Source organism: Notothenia rossii, assembly GCF_949606895.1.
Source record: "Notothenia rossii genome assembly, chromosome: 12".
Taxonomy (NCBI): Eukaryota; Metazoa; Chordata; class Actinopteri; order Perciformes; family Nototheniidae; genus Notothenia; species Notothenia rossii.
Window position 1 is genome coordinate 9,125,185 of NC_136911.1, and position 20,862 is coordinate 9,146,046.

The 20,862-nt window shown below is 40.1% G+C and overlaps 5 protein-coding genes across 7 annotated transcripts; all 5 read left to right on the forward strand.

Moving 5' to 3' along the window:
* The first annotated feature begins 799 nt into the window (after window positions 1–799).
* Window positions 800–2,581, forward strand: LOC307026527 (uncharacterized protein). The gene is made up of 3 exons (XM_079662008.1): window positions 800–863; window positions 1,062–1,148; window positions 1,484–2,581. Exons 1-3 carry the CDS (start codon window positions 812–814, stop codon window positions 2,323–2,325), a joined length of 981 nt encoding a protein of 326 aa, XP_079518134.1. The 5' UTR covers window positions 800–811; the 3' UTR covers window positions 2,326–2,581.
* A 2,200-nt stretch (window positions 2,582–4,781) lies between these two features.
* LOC307026601 (uncharacterized protein) lies at window positions 4,782–6,939 on the forward strand. Of its 2 annotated transcripts, none has more exons than XM_079662131.1 (3): window positions 4,782–4,838; window positions 5,037–5,123; window positions 5,459–6,939. In XM_079662131.1, the coding sequence occupies exons 1-3, from the start codon at window positions 4,787–4,789 to the stop codon at window positions 6,778–6,780; spliced, it is 1,461 nt and encodes a 486-aa protein (XP_079518257.1). In that variant the 5' UTR covers window positions 4,782–4,786; the 3' UTR covers window positions 6,781–6,939. The 2 variants fall into 2 exon arrangements, with proteins under 2 accessions (XP_079518257.1, XP_079518258.1); XM_079662132.1 differs by having other exon boundaries at window positions 5,037–5,117.
* A 2,595-nt stretch (window positions 6,940–9,534) lies between these two features.
* LOC307026637 (uncharacterized protein) lies at window positions 9,535–11,039 on the forward strand. The gene is made up of 2 exons (XM_079662192.1): window positions 9,535–9,583; window positions 9,919–11,039. Exons 1-2 carry the CDS (start codon window positions 9,550–9,552, stop codon window positions 10,878–10,880), a joined length of 996 nt encoding a protein of 331 aa, XP_079518318.1. The 5' UTR covers window positions 9,535–9,549; the 3' UTR covers window positions 10,881–11,039.
* Window positions 11,040–13,336: 2,297 nt separating this feature from the next.
* Window positions 13,337–15,464, forward strand: LOC307026658 (uncharacterized protein). Of its 2 annotated transcripts, none has more exons than XM_079662214.1 (3): window positions 13,337–13,393; window positions 13,592–13,678; window positions 14,014–15,464. In XM_079662214.1, the coding sequence occupies exons 1-3, from the start codon at window positions 13,342–13,344 to the stop codon at window positions 15,303–15,305; spliced, it is 1,431 nt and encodes a 476-aa protein (XP_079518340.1). In that variant the 5' UTR covers window positions 13,337–13,341; the 3' UTR covers window positions 15,306–15,464. The 2 variants fall into 2 exon arrangements, with proteins under 2 accessions (XP_079518340.1, XP_079518341.1); XM_079662215.1 differs by having other exon boundaries at window positions 13,592–13,672.
* A 2,567-nt stretch (window positions 15,465–18,031) lies between these two features.
* Window positions 18,032–20,069, forward strand: LOC307026399 (uncharacterized protein). Its single transcript, XM_079661769.1, has 2 exons — window positions 18,032–18,103; window positions 18,439–20,069. Exons 1-2 carry the CDS (start codon window positions 18,070–18,072, stop codon window positions 19,908–19,910), a joined length of 1,506 nt encoding a protein of 501 aa, XP_079517895.1. The 5' UTR covers window positions 18,032–18,069; the 3' UTR covers window positions 19,911–20,069.
* The last annotated feature ends 793 nt before the right edge of the window (window positions 20,070–20,862 follow it).

Here is a 20,862-nt window from a genome sequence, read left to right on the forward strand (position 1 = left end):
GCAGAACTTGCACAATTGGTGGCTGACTAAATACTTTTTTGCCCCACTGTATATATATATATACAGTATATATATCTAGACACACATATACAATCTGACGCGAGGTAAAAACTCGATTAAACATGTTTTAAAAACATCCTTCCTCTTCAGAAAACAAAAAATTCAATACAAAAATTAAAATTAAATGAACAACTCCCTCCTGTAATACTTGATTCTGATTGGTCGATTCCAACATTTAAGAGGTTGTGTATACAACACACTGCTGTAAAACACAACATGCCCATTTGCTTATTCCTTGCAAAATATTAAAATAAAATGGGCAAAAATAACTTATAGGGCAAAGGAAAAACATTGAAAGTGCTGTAAAGCAGAATAACCCTGTTTTTCTTCTTCTACAAAATATGTGTTTTGGGAAGGGGGTTGTAAAAGGTTTTAATTGAATTTTTAGTTTTCTGAAGAGGAGGGATATTTGGGATAATTTATATAATTTCTAATTGTTTTTAGGTAACAATATAAAATGTTAATAAAGATCGTTGTGTGTCGGGGGAGGGCTTGTTATTTGTTGTAGTTGATATACCCTCTCAAATGCAATATTCTTTTACATGTGAATTTAAAATGATGGTCTCTATGAATCATAAATGCACAACAAGCTCCATGAAAAAACTCCTCATTCTCAGAGTTTAATCTCAGATAAATGGTGTTTTCCTCTGTGCAGAGAGACAATCAGTGCTGATCAGCAGCAGCTGCTGGAGGTTTCCCTCCTTTAAAGCTGGCTGGTGCTCAGGCAACACTCTCTTGGAAAACTGCAGAGATGGCAGCTGTTTGGATGCTCTTCTGTGTGCTGACTGTTTGTCTGGCCAGAGGTATTTACCTGTTTGATAATTGTGTGGAAGATGAAGGAATAATGTTTGATTTAACAGCATGTTTCCTGTCCACAGTCTCTGGTTTTCCAGTTGGTGAATATAAGCTGCAGAGGAGACTGAGAGTTGAAAACATTTGATTGTATGCAGTGTTTCTTTTCTCTGTCTGACACTAACCTTTAATTATAATGTGTCCTACAGATCTGTCTCCCAATGAGATCTCCTTAAAGAAAGCCTTTGCACTTTTCCAGTCGATGGAGTCCATATTGGAGCAAGACGCTGGTAAAGGTGCGCTCTAAAGGCTAAAAAGACAACAGTATGTGTCGCATAAAAGTGGTGTAAAAGATCTGAAATCTGGGAAATGTATGATTTAATTTGAAACGCAGCAATGGCAAGTTAATTGTGTGTGTATATGAGCTAAAACAAACCACTTGCATGTCTTTTATAAGTTCATGCATCAATGTTTGGTTGCTGAATTTGCTGCCAACGTTGCTAATTTTTTACTAAAACAGGATGTATTAAGTAACCAAGCCCTTGAGGAACTATTACAGAATAATTCATGCTGTGATTTAAGTCTAGAGAACATAATTTATTGTTTTGACGTCCATCAAATGTTTTTTCAGTACTCCATGAAGTAGACGAGCAGTTGTGGGACGGAACGAAGAGCGACGAGGAAAAGTTCAACGGAACGATGAGCGACAAGGATAAGTACTACGGCACGATGAGCGACAAGGATAAGTTCAACGGCACGATGAGCGACAAGGATAAGTTCAACGGCACGATGAGCGACAAGGATAAGTACTACGGCACGATGAGCGACAAGGATAAGTCCAACGGCACGATGAGCGACAAGGATAAGTACTACGGCACGATGAGCGACAAGGATAAGTTCAACGGCACGATGAGCGACAAGGATAAGTTCAACGGCACGATGAGCGACAAGGATAAGTTCAACGGCACGATGAGCGACAAGGATAAGTACTACGGCACGATGAGCGACAAGGATAAGTACTACGGCACGATGAGCGACAAGGATAAGTTCAACGGCACGATGAGCGACAAGGATAAGTTCAACGGCACGATGAGCGACAAGGATAAGTACAACGGTACGATGAGCGACAAGTATAAGTTCAACGCCACGATGAGCGACAAGGATAAGTTCAACGGCACGATGAGCGACAAGGATAAGTACTACGGCACGATGAGCGACAAGGATAAGTACTACGGCACGATGAGCGACAAGGATAAGTTCAACGGCACGATGAGCGACAAGGATAAGTACAACGGTACGATGAGCGACAAGGATAAGTACTACGGCACGATGAGCGACAAGGATAAGTTCAACGCCACGATGAGCGACAAGGATAAGTACTACGGCACGATGAGCGACAAGGATAAGTACTACGGCACGATGAGCGACGAGGAAAAGTTCAACGTGACGACGAAAAGGAAAAGTTCAACGTGACGACGAAAAGGAAAAGTTCAACGGGACGATGAGTGAGGAGACATTCAATACTGCATATAAAAGATTGATCTCGTCTATTTTGAGTGCCTTGGAGAGCTTGATATCTGAGGTGTTATCTTGGTAGCAATATAATAAAACGTGTTTACATTTCTTAAATAACAGCGTGTCAATCCAATGTTTGTATTGCAATGCTTGGCTCTTATCATGCATAAATCTTCCCTTAACAGTCCAATAAAAGCTCCTCTGGACTAGAAAAGTCTATAAAAAAACTCTCATACTCCATAGGATTAGCATACATTGGCCGTGTCAGTAAAAGGGAGAAGACTAAACGTGCACTGTTTTGAGAAATGTTCATTAGAAAACCTTGTAATCCTTCCAAATGCAGCCTTTATTGCAGGTTAGTCTGATGTCCATATGCACTTCTATGTGCTAAGGTGTTTATATTTTTACCAGCTTAACAAATCTCCAAGGTTGAAATTCAAGATTTTTGCAAATAAACACCTGTCATCATTTAGTTATTATTCTGTTTTAAAATATGAATGGCACAAAGTGTAATTATTGTGTACATGAATCATTGTCTTAAAATGCAGCATGTAGCACTTTAAAAGTGGACTTAAATATTTACCAAGCAGCAGAAAGTAATGCTCCTTCAAGTCAGGGAATAAAGGGATATAAATCATGATTTATTTAATATAAAAGTTGGACATTTTAAAACGTTTAATTCCCCAAGTAGTCATTAATCTTCTGAGGGGAAACTTAAATATTTTCGTGAGGAGGTAAAGGGCAGAGTGAGCAAGTTACCACTCATCTCCTTGTTTCTTCACAAAGTTTCTGTGGGAGCCTGGCTTGTTTTTCTTTCTCGAGGAAGTAGAGTCTTTGCTGGGCCTTTTTAACCCGGTGTGATGTGTTGGAGGTCCTTGTAAGATGTTTTGACATATTGACTTCAAGAAACTTGAAGTTCTCCACGCCTTCCACTTCTCCATACATATGGTGGACTTCCTTCTTTGTTCTCCTGCAGTCAATCGTCAACTCCTTGGTTTTAGAGGTGTTAAGGAGCAGGTTGTTGTCCTAACGCCACTCAGATTATTCCCTTGACTTGATAGACTTATTCTCAAGTCAGTCTTCATCTTCCATATTGCAACCACTATCCTGCTACAAGATCCTCCTGAGATGTAGAAGCTGGCTTTTTTCAGGGTACTCAAAGAAAGGTTCCAGAGTGCTAACCTATTGCATATTCAGTCTTCCCAGCCTGGTGCAGGTCTACAATTTTGTTTCTGGTGTCCTTTGACAGCTCTTTGGTCTTGGCCATAGTGGAGTTTGGAGTGTGACTGTTTGAGGTTGTGGACAGGTGTCTTTTATACTGATAACGAGTTCAAACAGGTACCATTAATACAGTTAACAAGTGGAGGACAGAGGAGGCTCTTAAAGAAGAAGTTACAGGTCTGTGAGAGCCAGAAATCGTGTTTGTTTGTTGGTGAACAAATACTTATCTTACTGAGGAATTTACCAATTAATTCATAAAAAATCCTACAATGTGATTTCCTGGATTCTTTCCCCCCATTCTGTCTCTCATAGTTGAAATGTACCTAGGATGAAAATTACAGGCCTCTCTCGTCTTTTTAAGTGGCAGAACTTGCACAATTGGTGGCTGACTAAATACTTTTTTGCCCCACTGTATATATATATATATGTATATATATATATATATATATACAGTATATATATCTAGACACACATATCCAATCTGACGCAAGGTAAAAACTCGATTAAACATGTTTTGAAAACATCCTTCCTCTTCAGAAAACAAAAAATTCAATAAAAAAATAAAAATTAAATGAACAACTCCCTCCTGTAATACTTGATTCTGATTGGTCGATTCCAACATTTAAGAGGTTGTTTATACAACACTTTGCTGTAAAACACAACATGCCCATTTGCTTATTCCTTTCAAAATATTAAAATAAAATGGGCAAAAATAACTTATAGGGCAAAGGAAAAACATTGAAAGTGCTGTAAAGCAGAATAACCCTCTTTTTCTTCTTCTACAAAATATGTGTTTTGGGAAGGGGGTTGTAAAAGGTTTTAATTGAATTTTTATTTGTCTGAAGAGGAGGGATATTTGGGATAATTTATATAATTTCTAATTGTTTTTAGGTAACAATATAAAATGTTAATAAAGATCGTTGTGTGTCGGGGGAGGGCTTGTTATTTGTTGTAGTTGATATACCCTCTCAAATGCAATATTCTTTTACATGTGAATTTAAAATGATGGTCTCTACGAATCATAAATGCACAACAAGCTCCGTGAAAAAACTCCTCATTCTCAGAGTTTAATCTCAGATAAATGGTGTTTTCCTCTGTGCAGAGAGACAATCAGTGCTGATCAGCAGCAGCTGCTGGAGGTTTCCCTCCTTTAAAGCTGGCTGGTGCTCAGGCAACACTCTCTTGGAAAACTGCAGAGATGGCAGCTGTTTGGATGCTCTTCTGTGTGCTGACTGTTTGTCTGGCCAGAGGTATTTACCTGTTTGATAATTGTGTTGAAGATGAAGGAATAATGTTTGATTTAACAGCATGTTTCCTGTCCACAGTCTCTGGTTTTCCAGTTGGTGAATATAAGCTGCAGAGGAGACTGAGAGTTGAAAACATTTGATTGTATGCAGTGTTTCTTTTCTCTGTCTGACACTAACCTTTAATTATAATGTGTCCTACAGATCTGTCTCCCAATGAGATCTCCTTAAAGAAAGCCTTTGCACTTTTCCAGTCGATGGAGTCCATGTTGGAGCAAGACGCTGGTAAAGGTGCGCTCTAAAGGCTAAAAAGACAACAGTATGTGTCGCATAAAAGTGGTGTAAAAGATCTGAAATCTGGGAAATGTATGATTTAATTTGAAACGCAGCAATGGCAAGTTAATAATGTGTGTATATGAGCTAAAACAAACCACTTGCATGTCTTTTATAAGTTCATGCATCAATGTTTGGTTGCTGAATTTGCTGCCAACGTTGCTAATTTTTTACTAAAACAGGATGTATTAAGTAACCAAGCCCTTGAGGAACTATTACAGAATAATTCATGCTGTGATTTAAGCCTAGAGAACATAATTTATTGTTTTGACGTCCATCAAATGTTTTTTCAGTACTCAATGAAGTAGACGAGCAGTTGTGGGACGGAACGATGAGCGACGAGGAAAAGTTCAACGGAACGATGAGCGACAAGGATAAGTACTACGGCACGATGAGCGACAAGGATAAGTACTACGGCACGATGAGCGACAAGGATAAGTTCAACGGCACGATGAGCGACAAGGATAAGTCCAACGGCACGATGAGCGACAAGGATAAGTTCAACGGCACGATGAGCGACAAGGATAAGTACTACGGCACGATGAGCGACAAGGATAAGTCCAACGGCACGATGAGCGACAAGGATAAGTACAACGGCACGATGAGCGACAAGGATAAGTACAACGGCACGATGAGCGACAAGGATAAGTACTACGGCACGATGAGCGACAAGGATAAGTTCAACGGCACGATGAGCGACAAGGATAAGTACAACGGTACGATGAGCGACAAGGATAAGTTCAACGCCACGATGAGCGACAAGGATAAGTTCAACGGCACGATGAGCGACAAGGATAAGTACTACGGCACGATGAGCGACAAGGATAAGTACTACGGCACGATGAGCGACAAGGATAAGTTCAACGGCACGATGAGCGACAAGGATAAGTACTACGGCACGATGAGCGACAAGGATAAGTTCAACGGCACGATGAGCGACAAGGATAAGTACTACGGCACGATGAGCGACAAGGATAAGTACTACGGCACGATGAGCGACAAGGATAAGTACTACGGCACGATGAGCGACAAGGATAAGTTCAACGGCACGATGAGCGACAAGGATAAGTACTACGGCACGATGAGCGACAAGGATAAGTACTACGGCACGATGAGCGACAAGGATAAGTACTACGGCAAGATGAGCGACAAGGATAAGTACTACGGCACGATGAGCGACAAGGATAAGTTCAACGGTACGATGAGCGACAAGAATAAGTTCAACGGCAAGATGAGCGACAAGGATAAGTTCAACGGTACGATGAGCGACAAGAATAAGTTCAACGGCACGATGAGCGACAAGGATAAGTTCAACGGCACGATGAGCGACAAGAATAAGTTCAACGGCACCATGAGCGACAAGGATAAGTACTACGGCACGATGAGCGACAAGGATAAGTTCAACGGCACGATGAGCGACAAGAATAAGTTCAACGGCACGATGAGCGACAAGGATAAGTACTACGGCACGATGAGCGACAAGGATAAGTTCAACAGCACGATGAGCGACAAGGATAAGTTCAAAGGCACGATGAGCGACAAGGATAAGTTCAACGGCAAGATGAGCGACGAGGAAAAGTTCAACGTGATGACGAAAAGGAAAAGTTCAACGTGACGACGAAAAGGAAAAGTTCAACGGGACCATGAGTGAGGAGACATTCAATACTGCATATCAAAGATTGATCTTGTCTATTTTGAGTGCCTTGGAGAGCTTGATATCTGAGGTGTTATCTTGGTAGCAATATAATAAAACGTGTTTACATTTCTTAAATAACAGCGTGTCAATCCAATGTTTGTATTGCAATGCTTGGCTCTTATCATGCATAAATCTTCCCTTAACAGTCCAATAAAAGCTCATCTGGACTAGAAAAGTCTATAAAAAAACCTCTCGTACTCCATAGAATTAGCATACATTGGCCGTGTCAGTAAAAGGGAGAAGACTAAACGTGCACTGTTTTGAGAAATGTTCATTAGAAAACCTTGTAATCCTTCCAAATGCAGCCTTTATTGCAGGTTAGTCTGATGTCCATATGCACTTCTATGTGCTAAGGTGTTTATATTTTTACCAGCTTAACAAATCTCCAAGGTTGAAATTCAAGATTTTTGCAAATAAACACCCGTCATCATTTAGTTATTATTCTGTTTTAAAATATGAATGGCACAAAGTGTAATTATTGTGTACATGAATCATTGTCTTAAAATGCAGCATGTAGCACTTTAAAAGTGGACTTAAATATTTACCAAGCAGCAGAAAGTAATGCTCCTTCAAGTCAGGGAATAAAGGGATATAAATCATGATTTATTTAATATAAAAGTTGGACATTTTAAAACGTTTAATTCCCCAAGTAGTCATTAATCTTCTGAGGGGAAACTTAAATATTTTCGTGAGGAGGTAAAGGGCAGAGTGAGCAAGTTACCACTCATCTCCTTGTTTCTTCACAAAGTTTCTGTGGGAGCCTGGCTTGTTTTTCTTTCTCGAGGAAGTAGTCTTTGCTGGGCCTTTTTAACCCGGTGTGATGTGTTGGAGGTCCTTGTAAGATGTTTTGACATATTGACTTCAAGAAACTTGAAGTTCTCCACGCCTTCCACTTCTCCATACATATGGTGGACTTCCTTCTTTGTTCTCCTGCAGTCAATCGTCAACTCCTTGGTTTTAGAGGTGTTAAGGAGCAGGTTGTTGTCCTAACGCCACTCAGATTATTCCCTTGACTTGATAGACTTATTCTCAAGTCAGTCTTCATCTTCCATATTGCAACCACTATCCTGCTACAAGATCCTCCTGAGATGTAGAAGCTGGCTTTTTTCAGGGTACTCAAAGAAAGGTTCCAGAGTGCTAACCTATTGCATATTCAGTCTTCCCAGCCTGGTGCAGGTCTACAATTTTGTTTCTGGTGTCCTTTGACAGCTCTTTGGTCTTGGCCATAGTGGAGTTTGGAGTGTGACTGTTTGAGGTTGTGGACAGGTGTCTTTTATACTGATAACGAGTTCAAACAGGTACCATTAATACAGTTAACAAGTGGAGGACAGAGGAGGCTCTTAAAGAAGAAGTTACAGGTCTGTGAGAGCCAGAAATCGTGTTTGTTTGTTGGTGAACAAATACTTATCTTACTGAGGAATTTACCAATTAATTCATAAAAAATCCTACAATGTGATTTCCTGGATTCTTTCCCCCCATTCTGTCTCTCATAGTTGAAATGTACCTAGGATGAAAATTACAGGCCTCTCTCGTCTTTTTAAGTGGCAGAACTTGCACAATTGGTGGCTGACTAAATACTTTTTTGCCCCACTGTATATATATATATATAAATATATATATATATATATATATATATACAGTATATATATCTAGACACACATATCCAATCTGACGCAAGGTAAAAACTCGATTAAACATGTTTTGAAAACATCCTTCCTCTTCAGAAAACAAAAAATTCAATAAAAAAATAAAAATTAAATGAACAACTCCCTCCTGTAATACTTGATTCTGATTGGTCGATTCCAACATTTAAGAGGTTGTTTATACAACACTTTGCTGTAAAACACAACATGCCCATTTGCTTATTCCTTTCAAAATATTAAAATAAAATGAGCAAAAATAACTTATAGGGCAAAGGAAAAACATTGAAAGTGCTGTAAAGCAGAATAACCCTCTTTTTCTTCTTCTACAAAATATGTGTTTTGGGAAGGGGGTTGTAAAAGGTTTTAATTGAATTTTTATTTGTCTGAAGAGGAGGGATATTTGGGATAATTTATATAATTTCTAATTGTTTTTAGGTAACAATATAAAATGTTAATAAAGATCTTTGTGTGTCGGGGGAGGGCTTGTTATTTGTTGTAGTTGATATACCCTCTCAAATGCAATATTCTTTTACATGTGAATTTAAAATGATGGTCTCTACGAATCATAAATGCACAACAAGCTCCGTGAAAAAACTCCTCATTCTCAGAGTTTAATCTCAGATAAATGGTGTTTTCCTCTGTGCAGAGAGACAATCAGTGCTGATCAGCAGCAGCTGCTAGAGGTTTCCCTCCTTTAAAGCTGGCTGGTGCTCAGGCAACACTCTCTTGGAAAACTGCAGAGATGGCAGCTGTTTGGATGCTCTTCTGTGTGCTGACTGTTTGTCTGGCCAGAGGTATTTACCTGTTTGATAATTGTGTTGAAGATGAAGGAATAATGTTTGATTTAACAGCATGTTTCCTGTCCACAGTCTCTGGTTTTCCAGTTGGTGAATATAAGCTGCAGAGGAGACTGAGAGTTGAAAACATTTGATTGTATGCAGTGTTTCTTTTCTCTGTCTGACACTAACCTTTAATTATAATGTGTCCTACAGATCTGTCTCCCAATGAGATCTCCTTAAAGAAAGCCTTTGCACTTTTCCAGTCGATGGAGTCCATGTTGGAGCAAGACGCTGGTAAAGGTGCGCTCTAAAGGCTAAAAAGACAACAGTATGTGTCGCATAAAAGTGGTGTAAAAGATCTGAAATCTGGGAAATGTATGATTTAATTTGAAATGCAGCAATGGCAAGTTAATAATGTGTGTATATGAGCTAAAACAAACCACTTGCATGTCTTTTATAAGTTCATGCATCAATGTTTGGTTGCTGAATTTGCTGCCAACGTTGCTAATTTTTTACTAAAACAGGATGTATTAAGTAACCAAGCCCTTGAGGAACTATTACAGAATAATTCATGCTGTGATTTAAGCCTAGAGAACATAATTTATTGTTTTGACGTCCATCAAATGTTTTTTCAGTACTCCATGAAGTAGACGAGCAGTTGTGGGACGGAACGATGAGCGACGAGGAAAAGTTCAACGGAACGATGAGCGACAAGGATAAGTTCAACGGCACGATGAGCGACAAGGATAAGTCCAACGGCACGATGAGCGACAAGGATAAGTACTACGGCACGACGAGCGACAAGGATAAGTACTACGGCACGATGAGCGACAAGGATAAGTCCAACGGCACGATGAGCGACAAGGATAAGTACTACGGCACGATGAGCGACAAGGATAAGTTCAACGGCACGATGAGCGACAAGGATAAGTTCAACGGCACGATGAGCGACAAGGATAAGTACTACGGCACGATGAGCGACAAGGATAAGTACTACGGCACGATGAGCGACAAGGATAAGTTCAACGGCACGATGAGCGACAAGGATAAGTTCAACGGCACGATGAGCGACAAGGATAAGTACAACGGTACGATGAGCGACAAGGATAAGTTCAACGCCACGATGAGCGACAAGGATAAGTACTACGGCACGATGAGCGACAAGGATAAGTACTACGGCACGATGAGCGACAAGGATAAGTTCAACGGCACGATGAGCGACAAGGATAAGTACTACGGCACGATGAGCGACAAGGATAAGTTCAACGGCACGATGAGCGACAAGGATAAGTACTACGGCACGATGAGCGACAAGGATAAGTTCAACGGCACGATGAGCGACAAGGATAAGTTCAACGGCACGATGAGCGACAAGGATAAGTACTACGGCACGATGAGCGACAAGAATAAGTTCAACGGCACCATGAGCGACAAGGATAAGTTCAACGGCACCATGAGCGACAAGGATAAGTACTACGGCACGATGAGCGACAAGGATAAGTTCAAAGGCACGATGAGCGACAAGGATAAGTTCAACGGCACGATGAGCGACGAGGAAAAGTTCAACGTGATGACGAAAAGGAAAAGTTCAACGTGACGACGAAAAGGAAAAGTTCAACGGGACCATGAGTGAGGAGACATTCAATACTGCATATCAAAGATTGATCTTGTCTATTTTGAGTGCCTTGGAGAGCTTGATATCTGAGGTGTTATCTTGGTAGCAATATAATAAAACGTGTTTACATTTCTTAAATAACAGCGTGTCAATCCAATGTTTGTATTGCAATGCTTGGCTCTTATCATGCATAAATCTTCCCTTAACAGTCCAATAAAAGCTCATCTGGACTAGAAAAGTCTATAAAAAACCTCTCGTACTCCATAGAATTAGCATACATTGGCCGTGTCAGTAAAAGGGAGAAGACTAAACGTGCACTGTTTTGAGAAATGTTCATTAGAAAACCTTGTAATCCTTCCAAATGCAGCCTTTATTGCAGGTTAGTCTGATGTCCATATGCACTTCTATGTGCTAAGGTGTTTATATTTTTACCAGCTTAACAAATCTCCAAGGTTGAAATTCAAGATTTTTGCAAATAAACACCCGTCATCATTTAGTTATTATTCTGTTTTAAAATATGAATGGCACAAAGTGTAATTATTGTGTACATGAATCATTGTCTTAAAATGCAGCATGTAGCACTTTAAAAGTGGACTTAAATATTTACCAAGCAGCAGAAAGTAATGCTCCTTCAAGTCAGGGAATAAAGGGATATAAATCATGATTTATTTAATATAAAAGTTGGACATTTTAAAACGTTTAATTCCCCAAGTAGTCATTAATCTTCTGAGGGGAAACTTAAATATTTTCGTGAGGAGGTAAAGGGCAGAGTGAGCAAGTTACCACTCATCTCCTTGTTTCTTCACAAAGTTTCTGTGGGAGCCTGGCTTGTTTTTCTTTCTCGAGGAAGTAGTCTTTGCTGGGCCTTTTTAACCCGGTGTGATGTGTTGGAGGTCCTTGTAAGATGTTTTGACATATTGACTTCAAGAAACTTGAAGTTCTCCACGCCTTCCACTTCTCCATACATATGGTGGACTTCCTTCTTTGTTCTCCTGCAGTCAATCGTCAACTCCTTGGTTTTAGAGGTGTTAAGGAGCAGGTTGTTGTCCTAACGCCACTCAGATTATTCCCTTGACTTGATAGACTTATTCTCAAGTCAGTCTTCATCTTCCATATTGCAACCACTATCCTGCTACAAGATCCTCCTGAGATGTAGAAGCTGGCTTTTTTCAGGGTACTCAAAGAAAGGTTCCAGAGTGCTAACCTATTGCATATTCAGTCTTCCCAGCCTGGTGCAGGTCTACAATTTTGTTTCTGGTGTCCTTTGACAGCTCTTTGGTCTTGGCCATAGTGGAGTTTGGAGTGTGACTGTTTGAGGTTGTGGACAGGTGTCTTTTATACTGATAACGAGTTCAAACAGGTACCATTAATACAGTTAACAAGTGGAGGACAGAGGAGGCTCTTAAAGAAGAAGTTACAGGTCTGTGAGAGCCAGAAATCGTGTTTGTTTGTTGGTGAACAAATACTTATCTTACTGAGGAATTTACCAATTAATTCATAAAAAATCCTACAATGTGATTTCCTGGATTCTTTCCCCCCATTCTGTCTCTCATAGTTGAAATGTACCTAGGATGAAAATTACAGGCCTCTCTCGTCTTTTTAAGTGGCAGAACTTGCACAATTGGTGGCTGACTAAATACTTTTTTGCCCCACTGTATATATATATATATAAATATATATATATATATATATATACAGTATATATATCTAGACACACATATCCAATCTGACGCGAGGTAAAAACTCGATTAAACATGTTTTGAAAACATCCTTCCTCTTCAGAAAACAAAAAATTCAATAAAAAAATAAAAATTAAATGAACAACTCCCTCCTGTAATACTTGATTCTGATTGGTCGATTCCAACATTTAAGAGGTTGTTTATACAACACTTTGCTGTAAAACACAACATGCCCATTTGCTTATTCCTTTCAAAATATTAAAATAAAATGGGCAAAAATAACTTATAGGGCAAAGGAAAAACATTGAAAGTGCTGTAAAGCAGAATAACCCTCTTTTTCTTCTTCTACAAAATATGTGTTTTGGGAAGGGGGTTGTAAAAGGTTTTAATTGAATTTTTATTTGTCTGAAGAGGAGGGATATTTGGGATAATTTATATAATTTCTAATTGTTTTTAGGTAACAATATAAAATGTTAATAAAGATCGTTGTGTGTCGGGGGAGGGCTTGTTATTTGTTGTAGTTGATATACCCTCTCAAATGCAATATTCTTTTACATGTGAATTTAAAATGATGGTCTCTACGAATCATAAATGCACAACAAGCTCCGTGAAAAAACTCCTCATTCTCAGAGTTTAATCTCAGATAAATGGTGTTTTCCTCTGTGCAGAGAGACAATCAGTGCTGATCAGCAGCAGCTGCTGGAGGTTTCCCTCCTTTAAAGCTGGCTGGTGCTCAGGCAACACTCTCTTGGAAAACTGCAGAGATGGCAGCTGTTTGGATGCTCTTCTGTGTGCTGACTGTTTGTCTGGCCAGAGGTATTTACCTGTTTGATAATTGTGTTGAAGATGAAGGAATAATGTTTGATTTAACAGCATGTTTCCTGTCCACAGTCTCTGGTTTTCCAGTTGGTGAATATAAGCTGCAGAGGAGACTGAGAGTTGAAAACATTTGATTGTATGCAGTGTTTCTTTTCTCTGTCTGACACTAACCTTTAATTATAATGTGTCCTACAGATCTGTCTCCCAATGAGATCTCCTTAAAGAAAGCCTTTGCACTTTTCCAGTCGATGGAGTCCATGTTGGAGCAAGACGCTGGTAAAGGTGCGCTCTAAAGGCTAAAAAGACAACAGTATGTTTCGCATAAAAGTGGTGTAAAAGATCTGAAATCTGGGAAATGTATGATTTAATTTGAAACGCAGCAATGGCAAGTTAATAATGTGTGTATATGAGCTAAAACAAACCACTTGCATGTCTTTTATAAGTTCATGCATCAATGTTTGGTTGCTGAATTTGCTGCCAACGTTGCTCATTTTTTACTAAAACAGGATGTATTAAGTAACCAAGCCCTTGAGGAACTATTACAGAATAATTCATGCTGTGATTTAAGCCTAGAGAACATAATTTATTGTTTTGACGTCCATCAAATGTTTTTTCAGTACTCAATGAAGTAGACGAGCAGTTGTGGGACGGAACGATGAGCGACGAGGAAAAGTTCAACGGAACGATGAGCGACAAGGATAAGTACTACGGCACGATGAGCGACAAGGATAAGTACTACGGCACGATGAGCGACAAGGATAAGTTCAACGGCACGATGAGCGACAAGGATAAGTCCAACGGCACGATGAGCGACAAGGATAAGTTCAACGGCACGATGAGCGACAAGGATAAGTACTACGGCACGATGAGCGACAAGGATAAGTACAACGGCACGATGAGCGACAAGGATAAGTACAACGGCACGATGAGCGACAAGGATAAGTACAACGGCACGATGAGCGACAAGGATAAGTACTACGGCACGATGAGCGACAAGGATAAGTTCAACGGCACGATGAGCGACAAGGATAAGTACAACGGTACGATGAGCGACAAGGATAAGTTCAACGCCACGATGAGCGACAAGGATAAGTTCAACGGCACGATGAGCGACAAGGATAAGTACTACGGCACGATGAGCGACAAGGATAAGTACTACGGCACGATGAGCGACAAGGATAAGTTCAACGGCACGATGAGCGACAAGGATAAGTACTACGGCACGATGAGCGACAAGGATAAGTTCAACGGCACGATGAGCGACAAGGATAAGTACTACGGCACGATGAGCGACAAGGATAAGTACTACGGCACGATGAGCGACAAGGATAAGTACTACGGCACGATGAGCGACAAGGATAAGTTCAACGGCACGATGAGCGACAAGGATAAGTACTACGGCACGATGAGCGACAAGGATAAGTACTACGGCAAGATGAGCGACAAGGATAAGTACTACGGCACGATGAGCGACAAGAATAAGTTCAACGGCACCATGAGCGACAAGGATAAGTTCAACGGTACGATGAGCGACAAGAATAAGTTCAACGGCAAGATGAGCGACAAGGATAAGTTCAACGGTACGATGAGCGACAAGAATAAGTTCAACGGCACGATGAGCGACAAGGATAAGTTCAACGGCACGATGAGCGACAAGAATAAGTTCAACGGCACCATGAGCGACAAGGATAAGTACTACGGCACGATGAGCGACAAGGATAAGTTCAACGGCACGATGAGCGACAAGAATAAGTTCAACGGCACGATGAGCGACAAGGATAAGTACTACGGCACGATGAGCGACAAGGATAAGTTCAAAGGCACGATGAGCGACGAGGATAAGTTCAACGGCAAGATGAGCGACGAGGAAAAGTTCAACGTGATGACGAAAAGGAAAAGTTCAACGTGACGACGAAAAGGAAAAGTTCAACGGGACCATGAGTGAGGAGACATTCAATACTGCATATCAAAGATTGATCTTGTCTATTTTGAGTGCCTTGGAGAGCTTGATATCTGAGGTGTTATCTTGGTAGCAATATAATAAAACGTGTTTACATTTCTTAAATAACAGCGTGTCAATCCAATGTTTGTATTGCAATGCTTGGCTCTTATCATGCATAAATCTTCCCTTAACAGTCCAATAAAAGCTCATCTGGACTAGAAAAGTCTATAAAAAACCTCTCGTACTCCATAGAATTAGCATACATTGGCCGTGTCAGTAAAAGGGAGAAGACTAAACGTGCACTGTTTTGAGAAATGTTCATTAGAAAACCTTGTAATCCTTCCAAATGCAGCCTTTATTGCAGGTTAGTCTGATGTCCATATGCACTTCTATGTGCTAAGGTGTTTATATTTTTACCAGCTTAACAAATCTCCAAGGTTGAAATTCAAGATTTTTGCAAATAAACACCTGTCATCATTTAGTTATTATTCTGTTTTAAAATATGAATGGCACAAAGTGTAATTATTGTGTACATGAATCATTGTCTTAAAATGCAGCATGTAGCACTTTAAAAGTGGACTTAAATATTTACCAAGCAGCAGAAAGTAATGCTCCTTCAAGTCAGGGAATAAAGGGATATAAATCATGATTTATTTAATATAAAAGTTGGACATTTTGAAACATTTAATTCCCCAAGTAGTCATTAATCTTCTGAGGGGAAACTTAAATATTTTCGTGAGGAGGTAAAGGGCAGAGTGAGCAAGTTACCACTCATCTCCTTGTTTCTTCACAAAGTTTCTGTGGGAGCCTGGCTTGTTTTACTTTCTCGAGGAAGTAGAGTCTTTGCTGGGCCTTTTTAACCCGGTGTGATGTGTTGGAGGTCCTTGTAAGATGTTTTGACATATTGACTTCAAGAAACTTGAAGTTCTCCACGCCTTCCACTTCTCCATACATATGGTGGACTTCCTTCTTTGTTCTCCTGCAGTCAATCGTCAACTCCTTGGTTTTAGAGGTGTTAAGGAGCAGGTTGTTGTCCTAACGCCACTCAGATTATTCCCTTGACTTGATAGACTTATTCTCAAGTCAGTCTTCATCTTCCATATTGCAACCACTATCCTGCTACAAGATCCTCCTGAGATGTAGAAGCTGGCTTTTTTCAGGGTACTCAAAGAAAGGTTCCAGAGTGCTAACCTATTGCATATTCAGTCTTCCCAGCCTGGTGCAGGTCTACAATTTTGTTTCTGGTGTCCTTTGACAGCTCTTTGGTCTTGGCCATAGTGGAGTTTGGAGTGTGACTGTTTGAGGTTGTGGACAGGTGTCTTTTATACTGATAACGAGTTCAAACAGGTACCATTAATACAGTTAACAAGTGGAGGACAGAGGAGGCTCTTAAAGAAGAAGTTACAGGTCTGTGAGAGCCAGAAATCGTGTTTGTTTGTTGGTGAACAAATACTTATCTTACTGAGGAATTTACCAATTAATTCATAAAAAATCCTACAATGTGATTTCCTGGATTCTTTCCCCCCATTCTGTCTCTCATAGTTGAAATGTACCTAGGATGAAAATTACAGGCCTCTCTCGTCTTTTTAAGTGGCAGAACTTGCACAATTGGTGGCTGACTAAATACTTTTTTGCCCCACTGTATATATATATATAAATATATATATATATATATATATACAGTATATATATCTAGACACACATATCCAATCTGACGCAAGGTAAAAACTCGATTAAACATGTTTTGAAAACATCCTTCCTCTTCAGAAAACAAAAAATTCAATAAAAAAATAAAAATTAAATGAACAACTCCCTCCTGTAATACTTGATTCTGATTGGTCGATTCCAACATTTAAGAGGTTGTTTATACAACACTTTGCTGTAAAACACAACATGCCCATTTGCTTATTCCTTTCAAAATATTAAAATAAAATGGGCAAAAATAACTTATAGGGCAAAGGAAAAACATTGAAAGTGCTGTAAAGCAGAATAACCCTCTTTTTCTTCTTCTACAAAATATGTGTTTTGGGAAAGGGGTTGTAAAAGGTTTTAATTGAATTTTTATTTGTCTGAAGAGGAGGGATATTTGGGATAATTTATATAGTTTCTAATTGTTTTTAGGTAACAATATAAAATGTTAATAAAGATCGTTGTGTGTCGGGGGAGGGCTTGTTATTTGTTGTAGTTGATATACCCTCTCAAATGCAATATTCTTTTACATGTGAATTTAAAATGATGGTCTCTACGAATCATAAATGCACAACAAGCTCCGTGAAAAAACTCCTCATTCTCAGAGTTTAATCTCAGATAAATGGTGTTTTCCTCTGTGCAGAGAGACAATCAGTGCTGATCAGCAGCAGCTGCTAGAGGTTTCCCTCCTTTAAAGCTGGCTGGTGCTCAGGCAACACTCTCTTGGAAAACTGCAGAGATGGCAGCTGTTTGGATGCTCTTCTGTGTGCTGACTGTTTGTCTGGCCAGAGGTATTTACCTGTTTGATAATTGTGTTGAAGATGAAGGAATAATGTTTGATTTAACAGCATGTTTCCTGTCCACAGTCTCTGGTTTTCCAGTTGGTGAATATAAGCTGCAGAGGAGACTGAGAGTTGAAAACATTTGATTGTATGCAGTGTTTCTTTTCTCTGTCTGACACTAACCTTTAATTATAATGTGTCCTACAGATCTGTCTCCCAATGAGATCTCCTTAAAGAAAGCCTTTGCACTTTTCCAGTCGATGGAGTCCATGTTGGAGCAAGACGCTGGTAAAGGTGCGCTCTAAAGGCTAAAAAGACAACAGTATGTGTCGCATAAAAGTGGTGTAAAAGATCTGAAATCTGGGAAATGTATGATTTAATTTGAAATGCAGCAATGGCAAGTTAATAATGTGTGTATATGAGCTAAAACAAACCACTTGCATGTCTTTTATAAGTTCATGCATCAATGTTTGGTTGCTGAATTTGCTGCCAACGTTGCTAATTTTTTACTAAAACAGGATGTATTAAGTAACCAAGCCCTTGAGGAACTATTACAGAATAATTCATGCTGTGATTTAAGCCTAGAGAACATAATTTATTGTTTTGACGTCCATCAAATGTTTTTTCAGTACTCCATGAAGTAGACGAGCAGTTGTGGGATGGAACGATGAGCGACGAGGAAAAGTTCAACGGAACGATGAGCGACAAGGATAAGTACTACGGCACGATGAGCGACAAGGATAAGTTCAACGGCACGATGAGCGACAAGGATAAGTCCAACGGCACGATGAGCGACAAGGATAAGTCCAACGGCACGATGAGCGACAAGGATAAGTACTACGGCACGATGAGCGACAAGGATAAGTACTACGGCACGATGAGCGACAAGGATAAGTCCAACGGCACGATGAGCGACAAGGATAAGTTCAACGGCACGATGAGCGACAAGGATAAGTACAACGGCACGATGAGCGACAAGGATAAGTACAACGGCACGATGAGCGACAAGGATAAGTACAACGGCACGATGAGCGACAAGGATAAGTACTACGGCACGATGAGCGACAAGGATAAGTTCAACGGCACGATGAGCGACAAGGATAAGTACAACGGTACGATGAGCGACAAGGATAAGTTCAACGCCACGATGAGCGACAAGGATAAGTTCAACGGCACGATGAGCGACAAGGATAAGTACAACGGCACGATGAGCGACAAGGATAAGTACAACGGCACGATGAGCGACAAGGATAAGTACAACGGCACGATGAGCGACAAGGATAAGTACTACGGCACGATGAGCGACAAGGATAAGTTCAACGGCACGATGAGCGACAAGGATAAGTACAACGGTACGATGAGCGACAAGGATAAGTTCAACGCCACGATGAGCGACAAGGATAAGTTCAACGGCACGATGAGCGACAAGGATAAGTACTACGGCACGATGAGCGACAAGGATAAGTACTACGGCACGATGAGCGACAAGGATAAGTTCAACGGCACGATGAGCGACAAGGATAAGTACTACGGCACGATGAGCGACAAGGATAAGTTCAACGGCACGATGAATGACAAGGATAAGTACTACGGCACGATGAGCGACAAGGATAAGTTCAACGGCACGATGAGCGACAAGGATAAGTACTACGGCACGATGAGCGACAAGAATAAGTTCAACGGCACGATGAGCGACAAGGATAAGTTCAACGGCAAGATGAGCGACAAGGATAAGTTCAACGGTACGATGAGCGACAAGAATAAGTTCAACGGCACGATGAGCGACAAGGATAAGTTCAACGGCACGATGAGCGACAAGGATAAGTTCAACGGCACCATGAGCGACAAGGATAAGTACTACGGCACGATGAGCGACAAGGATAAGTTCAACGGCACGATGAGCGACAAGAATAAGTTCAACGGCACGATGAGCGACAAGGATAAGTTCAACGGCACGATGAGCGACAAGGATAAGTTCAACAGCACGATGAGCGACAAGGATAAGTTCAAAGGCACGATGAGCGACAAGGATAAGTTCAACGGCACGATGAGCGACGAGGAAAAGTTCAACGTGATGACGAAAAGGAAAAGTTCAACGTGACGACGAAAAGGAAAAGTTCAACGGGACCATGAGTGAGGAGACATTCAATACTGCATATCAAAGATTGATCTTGTCTATTTTGAGTGCCTTGGAGAGCTTGATATCTGAGGTGTTATCTTGGTAGCAATATAATAAAACGTGTTTACATTTCTTAAATAACAGCGTGTCAATCCAATGTTTGTATTGCAATGCTTGGCTCTTATCATGCATAAATCTTCCCTTAACAGTCCAATAAAAGCTCATCTGGACTAGAAAAGTCTATAAAAAACCTCTCGTACTCCATAGAATTAGCATACATTGGCCGTGTCAGTAAAAGGGAGAAGACTAAACGTGCACTGTTTTGAGAAATGTTCATTAGAAAACCTTGTAATCCTTCCAAATGCAGCCTTTATTGCAGGTTAGTCTGATGTCCATATGCACTTCTATGTGCTAAGGTGTTTATATTTTTACCAGCTTAACAAATCTCCAAGGTTGAAATTCAAGATTTTTGCAAATAAACACCCGTCATCATTTAGTTATTATTCTGTTTTAAAATATGAATGGCACAAAGTGTAATTATTGTGTACATGAATCATTGTCTTAAAATGCAGCATGTAGCACTTTAAAAGTGGACTTAAATATTTACCAAGCAGCAGAAAGTAATGCTCCTTCAAGTCAGGGAATAAAGGGATATAAATCATGATTTATTTAATATAAAAGTTGGACATTTTAAAACGTTTAATTCCCCAAGTAGTCATTAATCTTCTGAGGGGAAACTTAAATATTTTCGTGAGGAGGTAAAGGGCAGAGTGAGCAAGTTACCACTCATCTCCTTGTTTCTTCACAAAGTTTCTGTGGGAGCCTGGCTTGTTTTTCTTTCTCGAGGAAGTAGTCTTTGCTGGGCCTTTTTAACCCGGTGTGATGTGTTGGAGGTCCTTGTAAGATGTTTTGACATATTGACTTCAAGAAACTT